This window comes from Pteropus medius, unplaced genomic scaffold, assembly GCF_902729225.1.
Source record: "Pteropus medius unplaced genomic scaffold, Ma_sr-lr_union100, whole genome shotgun sequence".
NCBI lineage: Eukaryota > Metazoa > Chordata > Mammalia > Chiroptera > Pteropodidae > Pteropus > Pteropus medius.
The window spans coordinates 35,841,213-35,862,669 of record NW_024340849.1 but is presented as its reverse complement, the minus strand read 5'-3'; the positions used below and the strand labels follow the sequence as shown (position 1 = coordinate 35,862,669).

Genomic DNA, 21,457 nt, shown 5'->3' with positions numbered 1-21,457 from the left:
AACATTCATCACCACACATAGTTACAATTTTTCTTTTAAGAACTTTTAAGATTTACTCTCCTAACAATTTTGAAATGTATAATACAGTATTATTAACTGTAGCTACCATGATATATATTACATCCCCCTTTTATAACTAGAAGTTTGTACCTTTCTTGATTAGAATTATGTTAGTACTTTTAACATTTTACTTTTTAATTGCAAATGTTTGATTCATTCAGAATTTCTTTTGAATAAGAGATGAGATATGGATTTTGCTTTATTACCTCAGTTCTTCCCCATTCTCCCCCAAGTTAATAAATCATTCCAACACTATTTACTCAGTCATTCTTTCTCCGCTGATTCAAAATGCCACCTTTATCACACACAGTTTTGTATCAAATTCAAATTCCCATATATATTTGAATTTGTTTCTATATACTCTGAGCCAGTGCTATTTAATAGATCTTTCTGTGATGAAAATGTTCGGTGTCTGTGTTGTCTTGAATAGCCGATGTGGCTGTTGAGCAAATGAGCTGTGGCTATGTGATTGAGGAAATAAAGTTTCAATTTTTAAAAATTAATATAAATTCTATTAGTTCATGTAGTGAACATCTGTTGTTCTGCCTACTCAGCATTCATTCTTTTTTTTTAATTACAACACATCATTTTTGGGGAGATGGTGAGGATACCCTTACCAGTTCCCAGCCATTTGCTTTGATAGGAATGTTTTTGGCTTCAGTATGAGAAGGAGCCTTAGGTCAGGCTCTCAATTCCAGAACTTTGGCCAGAGCTGATGGAATTACTGCCCAGAATTAGTGCAGGTCTGGAGTAGCTAAAGGGCACAGTGGGGAGAGGCCCTAAAAAAAACAAAACAAAACAAAAACCTTACTGTAAATTTTAATAATCACTTGCAACCAGTAGCTTCTGTATTAATGCCACAAGAGTACTCTATTGATGTGTATCTATCTATGGCTATTTATTATACCATCTTAATCATTTTTAGTCTTTTTTGTTATACCATCTTAATCATTTTTAGTGTACAGTTCAGTAGTGTTAAGCATATTCACATTTTTGTGCAACATAGCTCCAGAACTTTTTTATCTGGCAAAACAACTCCCCACTTTCTTTCCCCAGCCCCTGGTCACCACCATTCTACTTTGATTCTGTGCATTTGACTACTTAGATGTCACAGTATTTGTCTTTTTGTTATTGGTTTATTTCATTCCGCCTAATGTCCTCAAGATTCTGGATCTTAATACTGTATATTTATAAATATGGTAAAACTAGTCCAGTAGAGAGTTTTTTATGTTTCTACTTCTCTGGCACAGGATGATCCACTGCCCTTTATTTTTGGTCTGTTTGTATTTAAATGCGTGTAAATATTTTATTAAAACTGGGACATGCTATTTCAGCATTAAGCATGTTTCCATATATATGGCCTATTTAGCATACTTTTTTCTTTTGTGGCAAGAGTAGTTATTTGTATTTTTTTTTATCTACATAGTTGTTATTATTTATAATATTACAACACCTGAAAAAAGTTACAGGGATGTCTACGTTCCTGTCTTATTTTTCTATATGATATCATTATACGACCAATTCTGTTTAAATGTTTGTTTTGTGGGGGAGCATCATAGCATGAGGGATGAGTACATGTGCTTTGGACTCAGATCTAGGTTTGATTCTTCACTCTCTAAGTTTTATAACTTTTGACAAGTTCTTTGAACCTCACAGTTCAATTATCCCCATCTGAAAAATGGGTGTAATACCTGCCTTATAATGTTTTAGGGATTAGATTATATAAAGTGCTTAATTAGTTCCTGGCCTAAAGTACAGGCTTAATAAACTGCCATTGTTGTCATCATAGTAATAGTACCATTATGTTAGCTTTTAATAGTATTCATAAGTAGTACTAGTGGTCCATAATAAATTCGAAGTATTATCCATTAATCTCTTCAGAGCTTCTCTTCTTTGTCTCATTTGAGGTTGTCACAAACTTTAGAAACATTAAGCATTTTCTGGTTTATAATAATCAGAGAGTTTTAAGTGTTTTCATTGCTTGTATGTTTGAATCTGAGAAGGTTCATAGGGTGGGGTATGAAAGAGAAATGCGCTGTTGGTGTTCAAACAGTGATAAAAATCAGTTTATGTGATTTATCAGCATCAAAATGCAAAATTGTTTTTAAATTTCAACCAGATGTGTTCTAACTTGGATATAAGTATATTGAAGTGTTGTTTGCTTGGTGCTTCTTCAGATTTGAGAATTTAGGCATGTATATTTTCCCTGTATTTTCTGGACTTTAAACTTATACAGTTGTCAGACTTACTGAATTATTCAACAGCCAGTACTTTAAGCAGTGCCAACCTGAATTGAAAACATCCATTTCTTTAATGAGCTGGTGACATTTTAATACAGTACTTATTTTGAAATTAGCAGAAGACTACTATCTTTTTTGTTGATTTTTTTTTATGGTGTTTTAACTTTAAAGGCAATTGTTTAAAAATGGGAAACTAGAAAAAAGTCTGTTGTATGCTTTTTCAGTCTTTAAGAATACTGATGATTTATTTGCCTCTCCAAGCTTAAATTACATTAGTCAAGATTGTTTAAAGCCCTTTATTCACTTGTTTTATTCCCTCTCAATGCAAAGATGACATGTGAACCATTGTATTTTTAATATTCTGCACCTTGGAAACCAAGGCTTTAGTTTTTGTTGGCTTCTTTCTAGATGGGAACCTGAAAGCTTAACTCTTTCACTTAAATTTGCTATTCTAAGCATATAATCCCATAGGAGAGAGAGGTAGAATCTAGTTCTTTGTAGAGTGACCTCTTAGTTCATATGCAGGTTTTGTTCTACTGCTGGGGAGAGCTTTCAGTTTGGAAGGTTGAGTAGAATGATAATGATTTTAAAAATACTGAAATTCAGAAAATTAAGTTTAGTACCTTTAGCATTCATTGATTACCATTTTTGCATGTAATAAATCAACAATAATAATAAATTTGGAGAAATTAGTTGTAGACTTCATCCTTTAGTGTTTTTTTTTCTGTTATGTAAAACAAAGCAAAAATGATGCTTTTTGTCCTTAAAAAGATTTTTCTGTTTGTACAATATATGTATTAAACTAGCCTCTTACAGATTTATATTTGATAGTCTCAGAAGTCTTTGTAAAGTTGAATAGCATCAGCCGCCGTCTCCTCATTATTCTGGCCAAAAGCAACAGGTACTAGTTATCATTTTGAACCAAATATTTATACCATAAGCCTGTTGGCTTTAAGGGAGGGATATAGTTAAAATTTACTACTTAGAGTACTTGAATTGGTCCTTAATTTACTGCTGAGGTTTGAAGTTGTATATAAGAATATGTATATATGAAGTTAGTTTTTAACTTAATATAGACTATACAGATACTTTAAGATTTATAGTATTTATATGTGTGCATATTGCTTAGGTGATGTGTTTGGGGTCCTTTGGAATATTAAGACATTAATAACTTTACTTTCTGTCTTAATTTTAGATCCTTGGATGAGAAAGCATCTTTTTTCCATATTAGCAGTACTTTCAAAGAGTTCATGTAACTTATTAAATGATCCAACATTCATAACAAGTTTCATTAGTTTTGTTGAATGTAAAGATGGGTTTTCTTTTAACCATGTAACATCTAAAAAATCATATCTTTAGACATAAAATCATATCTTTTTGGAGCTTTGAAAGTACAAACTTTAGAATGTCAGCATGCAGTTTTAATGCATTTTTCCAAACAAGTGAGGCCTTCTGAGAACATTTAATTAGTCAATTGGCTTGAAAATCCTGGTATTTCTTTAAAAAGTAAGTGGTTACAGTACCAAATCAGCTACATGTTGATTATAGTATTCATGTGTCCAATATGTATTGCTTAAAATAGTGTTCATTTGCTAACCAAAACAAAGAAATTATCATGTGTATAAATATATGCTCTTTCCATCTAGAAGTAGGTTAGAGTTTACCTTGTATAATTTTAACTTTTAGAGATAAGAGGAGAAAGGGCTTTTATGAAACTTTATTTAGCAATAAATTAGACTATCTGATTGAAGATCAGTTCTACTTTCAGACAAATGTATTTTTTCCACAGTAGAATTTTATTTCAGAAATGAATGTTAAATATTGATAACAATTTTGCTCTTTCTCCCCACAATTAAGGGTCCATTCCTAAAATGCATTTCTTCTGTACTATGCTTTTTTGTGTGCCTTGAAAATAAGGCATTTCATATTGGGCATTCTTGTAGTGTAAAAGTAATAAATGCATTGTATTCTGAATAAAAATTTCCTGAGCTTTGATATATAACAAGTATATGACAAGGTTTGAATTAGCTAAGAAGAAATAATTTCTATTAATTTGGCAAATTTATATTGAATGCCTGCTCTTTTGAAAAATTTACTTTCATTCTTATGAAAAAGAAAAATGTTTATAGTCATTTTCATAGACAGCCAGAGATTTCACCTGGGCCACTAATTTTAATATATCTGAGAAGAAATTTATCAGTCAGAGTTAGTAGTACAAACATTCTCTCTCTGTTCATCATGATTTAATATTATACCCTTAGTGTCTTAGGATGTCATAGATACTCAATAAAAGAATTGCTTAATGGGATCCCAGAACTGCCTCTGGGTTTTTGAAGAAATCTGTGTAGTAGGTAGCTATTTTTCCTCCGCTATGCTAATCCTTACAACAGTATTCCCTCTTTCCCTCCCATTTATTTCTGTGCTTTGATGGTGTGCCCCTTCTGTGAAGTGAAAGTCAGCTAGTTAAGTGCTAGGTAATGATGCACCTATCTTTTAAAACAAGCACAGAAAGCACTCAGCAACAGCTTCCTGCTCACAGCCAAAAAATGAAGTCTGGAGGAAGATGGGATATCTTGCAAAGGGCAGTAATTGTCCTAAGGGAGTGTTTTGTCCAAAAATGGATGATACTCTGATGTGTGTGTCTGTACCAGGTAAGGGGAAAAGTCATGAGACAGAGATGGAGTCTCTTGCTTTGTCTTCTTCAGAGAAGATGATGTTAGGAATTTCTGGACTTAATTATTTTCTCCATTATTGCCTTTTCAAGAATAATTTCAGCATGGAGAGCAGGGTAGGGCTTCTAAAGTATACCACACATTTCTTTGTGCCTGGCAGAAAATATTATTTTGTTTTTATTTCTTGACTTCTCTTCACTATTTCTACCCACCTTTATATAAGGATAGTTATATAGAATTGTTAAAACCAGAGCTCTTTGGAATATAATATTTAGGTTAGATTTCAGGGATAACTTACTGACAATGTTTAAACTATCATGAATTTACCTAGGTATGTAATCTCTTAAGATCCTTTCCAGTGCCAGCATTCTTAAGTCTTTGAGTTTCTATGAAAATGGAAAAGATTCTCACTAGAAAAAAAGTGAGAAGGTGGATTGCTCATTCAACAGATGATTATTAGTTTTGCAGAGGGGAGGAAGAGGTCTCCTATGTTTGCCATGCTTTAAAGGTAGTACTACTTAAAGCAAGGAGACTAGAGTAGATAGCTTCTTATTTAAGAGGGAGGAGTGTAACTAGTCACGTTGAAAATGTCTAAATTGGCATAGAGGAGTATTAGAAATAGCTCTTAAGTGTCTTGGGTATCCTTTCTGAAAATTACCGTGACCTTACCATTTTTTAGGTGAAAAGCTGTTGAGAATTGAAAGATTCATACAGTCCAACCTAATATAATTGTATATGTGTGTATATGTATTTAAATACTTTTAAAATGCATATGTAATAACTTTCCCTTTATCATGCACTTAGAATGTATGATCTTCTTTAGTCCTCCTAACTCCTCTCTAAGATCATACGATTATTTTCCCTAGATGAAAAATTAAGGTACAGTGAGTATTAGTTTTTTAGAGTTCCACAATTAGTAGATGGAGGAGCCCAGATGCATATCCAGAGAATTTGATGTTTACCACTACAATAGTAAAAGTACTAGTCTACAACTTGTGGAGCAATGTGTCTTGGACATTTTCCCATATTTGTACATACTTTTGTGCCATAATTCACTGATCCACTGACATTTAGGATATTTTCATTTGTTTAGTATAAATAGTGAATCTCCTATATCTTCATGCACTCATTTATTTTGCAGATTGATTTCTATATGTGGAATTTCTGGGTCAAAGGATATGCACTTCTTAAACCTTAATAAATATTTCGATAACATTTGCCAAAAACTTTGTGCCACCGCAGTGCGAATGCATATGTCCCCATTCCCTTGTTAGCAACAAATACGATCAGTTATTTTTAAATGTTCCAGTCATTACAATTTTACATTTATTGTATCTCTACTATTCTTATGTGCCCTCTTCAAGGGTTCAGGTTCTGTTTTCTGTATAGAAACATGGCGTGGAATCTAAAATACCCTATGAAGGAAATTCTTGGATTTTTAAAACTTTAAGTATTCAAATTGTTAATGGACGATTTTCCATAACTTAGAAATGTGTGTATTTTGCAATAGAGAACCAAGTCAACTTGGTTGAATTCAATTCTTATGGGTATTAGAATGATTTTACATAGATGTCATTTTGTTTTCATCATTCGAGGATATGAGTAGGTTATAATTGAAATACTAAGCCTAAAATGATTTGGGGGAACTCAACAGCTTAAAATCTGTTAGGGGACAAACAGAATTTCTTAAATATATTTGTCTCTTTCTGATTGCTATTGTGGGTGATCGTTCATTCCTAAAAGTGCATAAGCAATTTAACTAAAAGGCTATTGACATGAAAGGGCACAGCTTTAATCTTCACGTCCTTGAGGGGCACAGACAGCGCCATTCTTTACCTCTGTTCTCTTTTGCAAGGCTACAGGGAAACCATAATTTTTGAAGTGTGCATTGTTATCTATTACAGCTGGCTTATTACAGAGTTAAACAGATTTATTGTCATCTAACACTTTCTGTAAATATGTAGATTCATTAGGATTTAGAGTATGTTATTGCTTTAGATAAAGAAGCTGCTTATATTTTGAGATATATTTTTTACATCTTATTTTGTTCACACTTCCATAAATAAATCTACCTTTTTCATTAATGACTTAAATATAAATCTAAATGTTAGTTGGATATTTTAAATTTTCCAGAGATTTAAAGTTTGACTCTGTCAGCTATCTTCAGGGACTTCCTGTGAAATTCATTGAATTGCACATTATGAGTTTATTTTTTCTTTCCAAATTCCATAAATACACAAGAATAGAGGAGAAAACAGCACTAAAAGTATTCAGTAATATTTGAGTTGAAATTGATTTAGATTAGAGACTAGAGGTATTCTTTCTGAAAAAAAAATAATAATAATAATAACCAAGAGAGGAGGCCTCAAATATTAATAATTAAGTGCCTTTTACATATGAAAACATTGGTAAGGTATCCAGGATATTTGAGGAAAGCCTCTTACATAAAAGATAAAAAGGATAATATGGAAGAAAAAAAATATGAATCAGAAACTGAAAAGGAAAAAAAATATAACCATGAAATAAGAATAAAAAGCTGTTTTAAAAATGACTGGAAAAAAATGAATGACTCCTGGGAAATTGAAAATATGATAGCAGAAATAAGCAAGTATAGAAGGATTAGAGGTTAAAACTCAGAACAGATCCAAGAAAGGATTTAAAAAAAAAAAAAGAACAAAAATGGTGTGGTAGATTTGTACTGTGTCCAATTAGCTATAAACTAGAGATTTGTTTCCCAGAATTCCTTTTCTTGCATTGTTCCTGGTTAGCATGGGCCATGAGGCATTTTGATTTTGAAAGGAAGAAGTGAAGCTACAGCCATATTCTTAGAAGGTCGGTGTGGAAGCATTGGGAGCTATTGCAACTTAGAAATGTTGTTTTCATGGGATTGGCGGGGCTTCTCAGCATCCCCCCAGATCCTCTCTTTTGGCTTCAGCTAACCCTGGGCCAGACCCAGCACCAGACACAGAGTCAGCAGCTGAACATAAACAGTTTGACCAGGTTCACAATTACATGAGGCCAAATCTCTGAAATAATACTATATCCTGTATCATTCCTAGTGTTCTCTGATCAAATGCTGACGGAAACAGAAGATTGTACCATAATAGCTGCAGAGAAGCAGCACCTTAAATGTTGGGTTCCTGAATCATTTCTGGGTTTTCCACAGTTGGTTCTCTGGTCTAATTAGATTTAAAGGCATTAATGACCTTGTTTCTAGTAGTAAAGGGGACACTGGTGATCCATGACATGCAGTGGCAGAATGGTTACTTTATCACCTGTAGTCACCAGTCATCAAGTGCCCATAGAAGGCAAGGCTTTGGGAAAATGAATATTTGCTACCACAGAACATTTGAGTGAAAATAAAAATAATTTGACAGTCAATCCCTTCAGTGTACACAGAGAAACTTAGGGAAGGAAGAGGCTTTAGATTCTGAACTCAGAATCACATAAGGATGTGAAAGCCTCTGACTGCTTTAAAAGAAACCCTTATCTCTTGTAGCCCAAAAGCAGGTATTTCTCAAACCCCAACAGAAAGTGTCCTATCCAACAGGTCCAAATTATAATGCAAATTAAATTTACAGTTTTGTGGAGTATCTGGTATTAAAGTTACTGACTTTGGGAAAGAATGGAAAACTGAAAATTGGGATGGGAATATGGGCAACTTCCAATGAAGCTGGGTACCTTGAACTGCTCAATTTTTCCTAGCCGCCTTTGCCAGTCCTTCTACCCCTGTCTGAGGGAGCTTAATCTCCTGAAGTATCCGTAATGGCTTCCCTTAAATAGTTGCCTTGCAAGATACTACTGATCTTTCTCAGGACCTATCCTCACGACCTCTCATTGTTTCTATACCTATAACCTGACTCAAGTTCCAGCAGCCCCCAGAGGGTGAGCTACTAAGTGTTACTACCCATGAAGAGGTATAATATACACTTTAAAAAACTTCATAATTTTGCCTGCAGTTACCTGGAGAATGGTGTGGGAATGGATCCTAAGGGTGTGAGATCAGAGTAGAAGGAATATAAAGTTGAATCAGGCTGAATTCATTGATACAGGCTCACTAATATCAACAGATCGAGGATATTAGGTCAGAGGGCTAGGAGTGGCTCTAACAGTTTGCTTGGCTGGTTGATGAAAACTACATTAAAAGGTAGCCTAAATTAAGTGAAGTTGAGATAGATGTTAGAACTTTATTTGTATACTCTAGGGGAATTTATCCAAAGGCTTAGATTAGAATGCTAGAGTGGATTTTTCATAAAAACAAAACAAAAATTTGATCACGCATGTCCCTTGGGTGGATCCAGAGGCCATTCCTTTTCTCGAGGGGAACTTCATGAGGGGAACCTCAGCATACTTGAAGAGCTCTATTGGCTATTCTCTTTCAGCCAGTAATGATGAGAATTGTTGCCATCAAACCAGGATCCTAAATTCAGTAGGAATCTCAGGTGGCTGAGGCAGGTGCTAAAGATAAAATGAGTGTGGTTACTATAATGGTCAGCAAAGCCAAGTCACTAATCAGAATAGTCTGAGTTGCAGGGATTTTTGGCATTGGCTAGTTTTTTATTTTCATCAAAATAAATATTTATTGTAGGAAACTTAGAAAAAGAAATTAAAGTTGTTCCCACATCCTGTTACATTTTTACAAAATTTATAGCATAGTAGTATTTTTCGTTAACTTGCTTTTTTAACTTAATGATGTAATGTGTACACCTTATCCATTAAATGTTCTATACATTTCATTGGCATACTATAATTTCTCCATCTCATTTATTGGACATGTTTTAGCTTCTAATATAATGTTGTGTGGTGGCAGCTTCACAGGGATGAGTTAAGTTGTTCAGGGGCTGAGTAATGCCTGGTAACAAGCCACTAAAAGGCTTTACCTTTATATTTTTCTTCCAGATTTATTTGGCTTGAAGCTAAGAATGACAGCAAGATCTCAATTTTAAAAGTCCAAAGCCCATAATATGGCTCATTTTCATTGTTCATTCATATAAGTGATATTATTGGGTGACACTAGATACATGATCATACTACAAACGTTGATTGAATACCAACTAAGTGTCGAACTATATTAAGAGGTACAAAAACCTTCCCTTCTATAGAGAAGGTTAGAGGTAATTGCATTGCACTGAATGCATGTGTTGGTAAAATAATATACAGAGTAATACTAAAGTATGCAGGAGTTGGGGAAGACTTGTGTTCGTAGCATTGATTGCGGAAGCATAATACCTACCTGAGTTGAGTCTTAACTTGAATGATGTGATACAAGGATAGAATAGAGAGATTGGAGGAATTCCAGGGGAAGAGAATTACTGTCTGGAGCAAAGAAGAAACATGTTTGGTGGAATGATCAATAGTTTGAGCCAGAAAGAAAGGAATGAGAAATGGGACGGTAGGGAGAAGCTTTGGTATGCTCATAGATGACTGTATATGTCATGCTTGGATACTTGGATTTGGGCCTGTGGGAGATTTTTAGCCACTAGTATATTTTACACAGGAAACCAGTATTATTAGATTACTTATTTTATAAAGATCATTCTCACTGCAGTGTAAGCAATATTAATACTAGTAATAAAGAGGTTTCTTAGAAGGTTGTCGAAATAATCTAGGCAGAAGATAATAGTAGTAAAAATGTAAAAAGATGTAGATAATTTGGAAATTGTTAAGGAGGTGGAACTGATTAGAAGTGATAAATGGAATGTAGAGGAAGAAAGAGTTAAGGATGACACCTGATTTTCTGACTTGGGCATTGGAGGTTGAGTAGTATTACCATTTCTTTAAATAGGAAAGAAGAGAGGAAAAGGGAGGAATATGATTTGAAACTTATTGAATTTAGGATACATTCAGTTGGATACTTCATTAGGAAATTGAACAATGAGGACTTGAATTTAAGAAAGCATTTCTTGGAGATAAAGATGGGGGGTGGTCATTGACATAGGACAACCAGTATTAATGTTTATTGCTCCCATAATTACAGAACTAGTTAGATCTTAAAGCCCATGATTTCATCAGTCACATCAGTCTGTTTTGACATATTAATTTTATAAAAGACTGTTGAAACACAGACTTAGAAATGACTAAATTCTAGGGCAGTGGAAGTTAACATGCAGGGTTGTCAGTTTTATGAAATAACTCAAGGAATAAAATGAAAGTCAGAAACGCTGAGATCGTTTGCTTCAAAAGTTCTGCTTGTTGACCAGTAGAGGGCAGTCAGTCTTGAAGCTCAGTATTTTCTGCTCTGTGCCATCCTGAAGGCCTAAAAGCTCGGGCCTTTCAAATACAGATTTTTAGTGTTCTTTTACATGAGGCCAGGCATCCAGGGTACTTTTAGTTTTCCTTGCTTCCAAGACTTACAAGACATTTGATTTTTGTTCTGAAGCCAGATCTTCATTTCACCCTCTATTTTCACGTATAGTTCTTGTTTCCTCAAAATCTAAGACTTGAATTATCCCTGAATAGCTGCCAAGGTAACATGGGGTTAGGGTAAAATCAGGTAGGGAATCTGAGAAATGTAATGAATCTTTCCTTCTCTCTAATAAAAATGTCCCATTTTTTTCCTAGTTAACTGTTAAGATTCAGGGACACATTTTTGTTTTCTTAGTCTTATGATTCAGAGAATAGAATGGAAAAAGGTGATATTAGCTTCTAGAGACAGTATTGATGAGTTTGGATGATTCTAGAAAGCAGCAAGTTCCTCCACTATTTGATCGGAGGAGCCTAGGGAAACTTCCTGTCCCAGGATAGATCCTTCATTTGCCTACCACATGTCTGAAATGCCCATCAGTCTACCTTTTAGCTTTAGGCATTCAGAGCTCCACTAAATTCAAAAATTTCACTGGGAGATACAAGGTAAATGTGGCAGACAAATTATTTAAGTTAAAAAGGACTTAAGAAAATAGGCCATAGACAGGAAAGTTTAGTTTTAACTAGGGGATGGAAGGAAAGGCCCGGAACTAGGATTACACTATTTCCTGTTTATAAACCTTTAGTGTCTCCCAATTGACTAATCAATCCATTTATTATAGTAAGGGTCAACATTTTTAGAGCGTATACTGTATGCCAGGCATTGTTCTCATTTAATTTTCAAGCCACTCTATGATACAAGTTCTGTTACTATCCATATTTTGCAGATTAGGAGACTGGGGCACAAAGAAAGTAAGTGTCAGAGGTTGCTTATGGAGAAGACATCTGGCGTTACCACCATTCAGTGCTTCTGTATATCTTATGCTGCCCGGAGCAGTTCCTTGCCCATAGTAGGTGCCCAGTAACCCAGAAAACTTTTGAATTGAACCAACACATGGACTAGCATGAACCTAAGTTGCCTTGGATGCCGGCTTCTGGAAACAGAGGCCCATATGAAGTCACTGAGAACCTCAGTAGGATTCATGAAGCCCCTGGGCTCATAAGGATGTTATTTCTGTCTCTCAGTATAGCAGTAATATAGTTTAAGGAAATGTGGGAAAAATAAGTAGAGAAGCTTCTAAAGGTTTTACTTCACAGCACCCACTCTGGTTATTTTTAGTGTTATTCTTAAAATGGTGGTTTTTTTTTTTTTAATTGGTAGCCAATAGTGTTGTTTTTCTTTTATTAGAGCAGAAGAGTACCTCGAAAGTTTTATTATAAAAATAAAAAACTTTGTTTAGTGATATATAATTGAACAAATTAATGAAAGCTAACCTAATTGGCCTCACAGTGTTAGAATATGTTAACATTTAGGTTTGATTACACTTCCAAGAACATCCGTTGTGCACTGGATAAGTGAATTATTTCTTTCCTTTACATTGAACTTCCTCTTCCATTTTACCTTTTTTTTTCATTCAGGTGAAGAGTCCAAATGAAGGAATACCCTCATGTGGAAAGTCAATTGGGAAAACCCTCTATTTCAGAAATAAATAGTACATTGTCACATAAGTCTTTTTTTTTTTCTTTTTACATATTCTGGTCTCTTAAATACATTAGTGTTCTTTGTCATTGACAATGTAGCGTGACCAGAAATCAGTCCTAAGTAGCTTTGGGGAAAGGACTTGGTGGAGTGGAAGAAAATTAAAACTGATGGTGAAAGGCAAGTTTTGAATTTTTATGGCTTTAAGTTATCTGCACACTACACCCTCTTTACCATGGTCAGTTGAGGAGTAGCTTACTATTCTGCCACATCATCGTGGAACTGACAAGTCAGACTGTGGATTTTCTCAATCATAAGTGCAAGAATAAAAATGCTGTATACGTGTATCCAGGTTCAAGAAAGATTGACTTTCTAGGTCGTTATTTGGGGAAGAGAATACTATCACTTTCATAAAGTTGTGAATTATGAAAGACATTTCTATTGGGTTACCGAATGTCCCTTGGGGTTGGTTTCATTTATAACATTGCCTTGGGCCTTCTGCTGCATCCTGTTGGAATGACCTTCTTTTCAACCCTGTGCTGGCAGCTGTAATATGGCTCTGTCCCCTGGATCCTTTAGGCTTGTCACATGACAAATGTGAACTGTGACCCCTTTGTTCCTTACTCAGATCATTAGGTCTCTTTAAATTTTTTGTGTTTAACAACTTTGCCGTGTTTTCTTTCTTCTTTTTTCCTCTTTGATCCTTTTTTTATTTCTTACCTAGCTAAGAGGTTTTTTTGTAGTTTTTTTGGTAGTTGTTAAAATATAACATTGATGCATAAAAGTATACAAATCATCAATTCAACTGCATTTTCACAGCACAAAACACTCCAATGCAGTAGTCCAATCAAGAAAGAGAAAGTCACCAGAAAAATTTTCCTTTCCCTTTCTGGTCTTCACTGGTCTTCTCCCTCAAGGGGAATCATTATCCTGACTTCTGTAGCTTTGCCTGTTTTTGAGCTTTATAGAAATAGAACCAAATTGTATGTATTCCTTTGTATCTGTTATTCACTCATTTAATGTTATCATGATATTCATCCATGTTACTCAGTTTATTATTCCTGTGTAGTATTCCATTTGTATGAATATTCTATAGTTCTACTCTTAATGGGCAATTGGATTGTTTCTAGTTTAGGGCTGTTATGAATAGTAGTGCTAAACATTCTCATGAATGTCTTTGGATGAACATATGACATATTTCTGGGTATTTACATAGAAGTGGACTTGCCAAGACATAGTGTATCCATCTATTTAATTTCAAAATTCATATAAAACACTAAAGAACAGATTTTAGGCAAACTCTTGGTAGGAAACATTTGTAAAAATATAGATTCAGCTTTAGCATAATATATCTTAAGTTTTGGCTAAGGAAAGTGCCTCTACATTTAACTCCAATATACAACAAAATTGCCACTCACCTACTGCCCATGACACAGTGTTAACTTTCTAACATGTACTTTTTTATCGAGTGTCCATAGCTGAAGTGTTGGGCCCATTTTGCAAAAATCATATGAAAATATTTTGATGGTGATGATTCACAATAGTTAAGATTACATCTGGATTACTTCACCTCTAAGTGGTAATGTTAGCAGAGAAGAGTGATATGTTAGTGTTTAACTGCCACACTTAGCTGAAGTTATAGAGGCTGACACTTGTATTTGTCCAAATTACATTCATTATCAAGAACCCTGCAGAAATGATGAGACACTTGCTCTGTACTGTGGTTGAACTTCATGATAAGCAGCCAGGCAATTAAGTAGCCAATAGTAATTGTTTTGTCCTTTTTAAAAATGTGGATTTCCCAAAATTTGTTTTATGGCTACTTTTGAACAAATTTAAGCTAATGAGTATACAAATGTGGTTGTGATATCATACCCCACCCCCACCCCCCCAAACACTGAATAGTATCTTTTAAGGAAATTTTATTTGACCATCAGATGAAGTACCCGCCCCCTACCCCATTCTGTGAACATGACTGTATTAAGTTGACCTTTTTTGACCATAGCGTTTCAAAGACCATGAAAAGGACTCCTCTCCCCTCCATCAAAACAAACAAAACAAAAACAAAAATATAGAGAGAATAATTATAATTCAGTGGTTATAAAAGACCAGTAATGGAACCAGAAGGTTTGTTTTCTATATTAGATAAATATCTTTTCTTATATAAGTCTTTTGGATAGAGAAAGAAGGATTGTCAGCCCTATCAAGATGTTTTTGAAACAAAGCATGGTAAAAAATGATAGAATAAAGGATTTTATTTTTATAAAATTATTCTTTGTCTAAGAATTCTGTATTTTTTTTATTTCTTCCAATCTTTTTTTAAAATAGTGGCATGTATAAACAGACTGAAAGTAAAAGGATGGCAAAAAATATTTTATGAAAATGGAAATGAAAAAAAAAATCTGGGCTAGCAATAGTTATACCAGACAAAATAGACTTTAAAACAAAGGCTATAACAAGAGACAAAGAAAGATCCAGTAATCCCACTTCTGGATATTTATCTGAATAAACCCAAAACACTACTTTGAAGGGACATGTATATCCATATGTTGATTGAAGGCAGCCTGGGTGTTCATCAGTAGATGAATAGATAAAGAAGAGGTGGTACAGCACTCCTCCCTAGCTCACTATCTTTCCAAGCCTCTCTTGGGCCCTCTCACTCTCTGTCTCTGAGAGGAGACCACACTCTGTGGAGTGTTACCCCTTTTCTAATAAAAAAAAAAAAAAAGTAGAAGTGGTATGTATATACAATGGAATATTACCATAAAAAAGAATGAAATCTTGCCATCTACAACACCAGGGATGGACCTAGAGGGTATTGTGCCAGGTGGAGTAAATCACCCAGAGAAAGACAAATGCTATATGATTTCACTTCATGTGGAATCTAAAGAACAAAACAAGCAAAACAGAAACAAACTCATAGATACAGAGAACATTTTGAGATTGCCAGATGGGAGGGGGATTGGGAGTGTGTAAAAAAGAGGAAGGGATTAAAAAGTACAAATTGGTAGTTACAAAATAGGGGTAGTTACAAAATGGGGATGTAAAATATAGCATAAGGAATATAGTCAATAATATAATAACTATGTATAGTGTCAGGTGGGTATTATAAAGTGATCACTTTATAAGTTATGTAAATGTCTAATCAGTGTTGTATACCTGAAACTAATATATTATTGTATGCCAACTATAATTGAAAAATTAATATAAATAGTGGCAGGTAGACATACTGATATTTAGAAAATTGTCAATTCAGGCATATTGAGTTTCATTCCTTTTTGAATGACACTGGTTCTGTTTTAAATCTGCATGTTCAATTCAGAAAATATTGCCGATAATCTACATTGGACTACTGAGTCCTAGATGTCATAGAAATGATGGTCTCTGTCCTTAGAAAGCTTATGATTTAGTGGGTATGGGGTGGTGGTGGTAGCATATGTAAAGGCAAGTAGACCCATTTGAAATGGCTCTTTAAAGATGAGTAGATTGGTCTGGGATGGCCTTTTGCTGATCTTTGCCTGTTGGCTGGAGTTAAGATGCTTTGTAAAGGAGCAATGGGAAGTAAGGCTGGAGGGAAGCCAGTGATGCATTTGTACCTGATTTGATGGATAGTGTTAGCACAATGACTAAGAACGCTCCATTTATTTATTTACTTACTTACTTACTTACTTACTTACTTACTTACTTTTAGGCGAGGCAACCCTTGGTTGACCTCACAGATTGCAAGGACCTTGTCATCTTACAATCCCTTAATTTTTATTTTTTACACCTACAACACCTGGACTTCCTAGGTGGTCTCCCATCCAGGTAGTAACCAGGCCTGACCCTGCTTAGCTTCCAAGATCAGACGGCTTGTTCAGGGTGGCATGGCCATAGAAGAACGTTCTCTTTAGATAAAAATAGATATTGAGTCCCTGTTTAATTTTGCTGTGTGATCTTAAATAGGTTGCTTAACCTATCTGAGCTCAGTTTCCTCATTTGATAAATGGGACAGCACCCATATAACTTTCTGCAATGTTATATGAAAAAAAAATTATGTGTTGAAGAAGATTTAATGTGTGGAAGGTGCTTAACAAGTGCTCAAAATAGCTACTCCGGACAGTGGGAGCTGTTGAAGATTTTTGAACCATGGAGTGGGGGCATCTAAACCATGTAAGGCTTTTATGTTTATAATTGACATACAAAAGACTGCACACATTTAGAGTGTACAACCTGATAGGTTTTTTTATGAAATCATCACCACAATCAAAATAATGACCATATCCCCTATTCTCAAAAGTTCTGTCTAAGCCCTTTGAAGAGGAAAGTCTAGCCTGCAATGTACAACAAGGGATGGAGTAAAGTAGAGCCTGAGAGCAAAGGCATCAGTTATGAGGCTATTCCTATGGTTCAGGTGAGACAGAATGAATGAGGTCATGATCTACATCTGGTGGCAGTTGGGCACCACCGCCGCCAAGAGAGTGGCCTCCTGGAGGACAAGGTTGAGCCTGTGTCATTATTATCTCCAGCACCTAACCCAGCAGCCAGAGGGTTACATGCTGAATTGACAGGTTTCCCTTTATGAAAGATTGCTATTTTTAAACTGATTTCTGCCTTTATTCTGTTTAGGGCTTAAAAGATAACCTTTATGCTTCTGGGACATCCAGCCTAACAGCCACCAAGCCATTGCTTCGTCCAAGAATCACGAGAATCTGCCTCAGGGACTTGATATTCTGTATGGAACAGGAAAGAGAGATGAAGTATTCTCGAGCTCTGTACCTTGCCCTTCTGAAGTGACCACTCCACTGTTCATCCAGATCCTTGCTGTTTACTGCCAAAGAAGATATAAAGAGCATTGTTGCACTGTCCTGACATTTCAGTTTTTGGAAAATAATCATCAATAGGGAAGATCATTGTTTACAGTTATAAACTTTTATTAAGTCTTACTTATATGTCCCAGGGGGTTCTTAATGACCAGAATTTACTTTTGTCTTCTGAAAATTGGTTATGAAATAGAGTTTACACAAAAGTAGGCATCTGCCCACCTGTGCATTTAATCACAGCAAGTTAAGACCCTGTTTGTTACTACCTGCCTCATTTGCCAGGTGAGGTGTCTTTCTCTAATATGGCCTGTACTGAGATGTAGAGGAAAGAAAGGAAGAGTCACTGCCTCACTGTAAACCTGTCTCAAAGTGTTAGGTTTTCCGGGCTGTAATCAGAAGTTGCTTAGCTAATTATGACAGTCACCTTCTGTAGTTGATGGCGACAAACCAGAGAGTAGGGCCTCGTGGTGACTTTGGTCAGCTGAGGACCAGTGTTGTCAAAAGTGAGACAAATGGGCATAGTTTGTGCCTGAGGTTGCTATTCTCTGGTTCATATCACCATACGCTGTCTGATGCCAAATGAATGGACATCCTGGTCAGGGAAACCTTAAAATTGAAGCTGCTGATATACCTCATTGAAAAATGTAAAAGGTAGAAAGCATTAGAAGGAATGAGGGGCATTGTGTTTAAACTGATTAGGGGAAAACGGAATCATAAAACAGGAAATTCACTGCATATGACAAAGGGGGGCAGTGGTGGAATTGGAACTGCAAAGCAACTGTAAAAAAATCACAGGCTACCAAAAAGGAAAATGTATCAAACATTTCCAAATTACAGTATTTCAAAATGAAGTTATTTTTGTTTTTTTGTATTGTTTTAAAAATGCAAGGACAGTTTTGTAAAATCTTTTTAGTTACCCTAAGTTTTAAGCATCTTGTTGCATTTAAAAAATTCCTAATTGATGATTAAAAAAAATTTTTTTAACAATAGGGACTCCATTTTGAATTCTACACTCAGAAGATAATGTCAGCATCTTACTCTTGGAGATCTTGGCTCTATATTGCGAAAAGCATATTATATATATTCATAGGAGGAGGAAGCTGATGTTTGCAAAGCAAATCCTGTTATCTTTTAAATTCCACCTGTGTGGCATGTAGCTGATGACAAATAATAGCTGTAGTTACAATCACATACAGAAAGAAGAAGTCCTTCAAGAAGGCTTTTAAAAAATGGGAACGCTGTGCTTCTTAGAAAAAAGAATTCAGAGGAAAAAAAACACCTCAAGTACGTTACTCTTCATCCTGTTCTTCCCATTGGGACTGTTACGGCCATATTCTGTACTCTAGTTCTAAATTGGCCACTCTTTTCTTTGTTTCAGCAAGTTATTATGTAAAATGCTATAAATTATGTATATGATGAAAGAGTACTTTACAAAGAGATCTATACCCAAAGTTGTTTTTGTATATTTAAACGCTTAGCTTTATTTTTTGTAAAGTGCAGCATACGCTCATATTTGTGTATAATCTTATTGACTGGATGTTAAAAATTATTTCAAATATTTCATTAAAATAATTATTTTATTATAAGAATAACTTTGGTCATTGACTTTGAAAATCAGTATCTTTAGTAGTCAGCTCTGAAACTGGAGGCTGGCCAGTGGATCATATCTCCTGGGTGGCGAAACTTTCTTGTCTCCAATTACTTTAGAGTGTCAGCTTTTGGATTCCATAACTTAACTTCAGATCCAAGTTGTACTATATCACTTTCTTTGAAATAGTTGCAAATTTGCATGCTATTTGACTCAGAAAGCATATTCATTATAAAAGCTTTTTTTGGCCCTACAAGGTTTTTTTTACCAAGGTATTCTTTTTCGAAGTTTAGTTTTAATATACCTTTAAAAACTTTGTGTCTTGAAGCATATCTTCAAGCACAAAAGAACAAATATCATGTATCCAAGATATTCTTCAGCTCAGTTTGCAAAATGGTGGCCTTGGGGTAGATTTGATCTATAAATACATTCTCTGTGACTTACATAGTGTGGCCAATGTTTTCACAAAAATTTACATTTCCACTTATGAAAAAGTAGATTTGTAATCACTATATATACTTTTGTATAACAATCCACTGAAGCTAACCAGTGGCTGTCCCGTTTAGATATGGTGCATATATCTACCTTCCCTTATTTCATCTCTTTAAACATTGAAGTCTGTGACCCTCTGTCTTCCGTATTTGTCTTGGGTGATGAACAGTAAAAGCGGAAAGTACCAGAAATTCCCCATCTATTTAGTTTTTTTAAGCAACTTTATTGAGACATCTTACATATAAAATTCACTCATTTCATCCATTTTACTTTATTTATTTTAACATGTAGACAGTTTTTATTTTTTAGATCATAAGCATTTAGGAGAAAATAAAATGTACTGCTTATAAAGTATATCATGCCTCTTAAACAAAAGTGCTAAAAAATATGGAAGGCTTCATGAATTTGCGTGTCATCATTGTGCAGGGGCCATGCTAATCTCTGTATCGTTCCAATTTTAGTATATGTGCTGCTGAAGACTCATCCATTTTGCTTTTAATATGATGGACCTTTGAAATGATCTCCTGAACATATTTAAGATTCTTCTCTAAAAAAAAAAAAGCCAAGTTTAACATGTTTGTAAAGACTGTATTTTTTAGAACCTGCATTTCTTAAAAACCTCGTTAGAATTTTGACGAAATTTTATTTAGACTAAGACCATTTATACTTGGTAAGTCATGATTGCAAGCAAAGAACACAAGCAAAATTAGGGCATATTCCATATGGAACCAATATCTCAGGCTGGTTAAGTTGCACTTTATCTCTGTTCCTAGTTGTACAGTGAACAAATTAAGTGTTTACAAAACTTTGACCTCAACAAGACTCAGTGATTCTACAGGAAATAAAAGTATAAAATGTCACGTGTTTATACATGACCTGGTAGCCAGTTCCTATTTTGTCATTTTTATCATTATTTCCAGATAGTTTTATACGCCTCACCGAACTGAAATGACTTTATTTTTTACATGTAGGCATAACTTACATCTATATCAATATCATTTTCTCTGACTTTTTAACCACCTCTTAGAAGTTTCATACGCATTTCAATTGTATTGGTGCATTTGCTTTTACCCTAAAGTTGTTCCACCAGTTACACATTGGTCCTCAGTAGAACATTTTTGCCATACTTTTATTTTGGGGACTATTGAGAGACCTGTGCTGTGCAAGCAAGAAACCTAAAGTGTTCCCCAAACTGGTAGGTGAGAGGAACAGATGTAAAACAGTATAGGTTTAGAATTTATGTAGACCTTGTACAGTGAGTACTTGGGGGAAGAATATACTCCCAAGAAACTCACCTTAAGACTTTTGACTTTGTTGATAAACCATAATAGGAACAATTTTAATGGCAATTCTTCTTAAATAGAATGTCAGATTGACATCTAAGTTATCTTATTGTAGATGATATCGAGGCAATAATGCCCTGGCTGCTCATCTCAGTCCTGCCTCTTACCTCCTGGGCATGCTGTTGGACCTGCATAAAATGTGGCCACGTGCCTGAGGTCTGGCCAAAGACATGTAGGTAGAAATGTGTGACATTTCAGAACTGGCTCATGACAACTTGCTGTGTGTGATCTTGTATTCTTTTCTTTCCATGGAGACCTCAGAAGGCTCCTGATGAAGATGGAGGAGCCACTAGATAGAAGGAGCCTTGGTGACTGAGTTGTGGATTGGAACAAAACTGCATGCTAATCAAGAACACCCATTTTGGATACAAGTGAGAA

At 34.9% G+C, this 21,457-nt stretch overlaps 1 protein-coding gene and 1 pseudogene across 3 annotated transcripts in view; one reads left to right on the top strand and one right to left on the bottom strand.

Moving 5' to 3' along the window:
• TAF4B (TATA-box binding protein associated factor 4b) overlaps positions 1–19,248 on the top strand; it is a 113,320-nt gene extending 94,072 nt beyond the window's left edge. For all 3 annotated transcript variants that reach the window (XM_039844009.1, XM_039844007.1, XM_039844008.1), the window contains one exon: positions 17,463–19,248. In XM_039844009.1, the coding sequence (XP_039699943.1) occupies positions 17,463–17,630 (168 nt within the window). In that variant the 3' untranslated portion in view covers positions 17,631–19,248. The remainder of the gene's footprint in view (positions 1–17,462) is intronic.
• Positions 19,249–20,117: 869 nt separating this feature from the next.
• On the bottom strand, positions 20,118–20,218 carry LOC120591417 (uncharacterized; annotated as a pseudogene).
• Between the last annotated feature and the right edge of the window lie 1,239 nt (positions 20,219–21,457).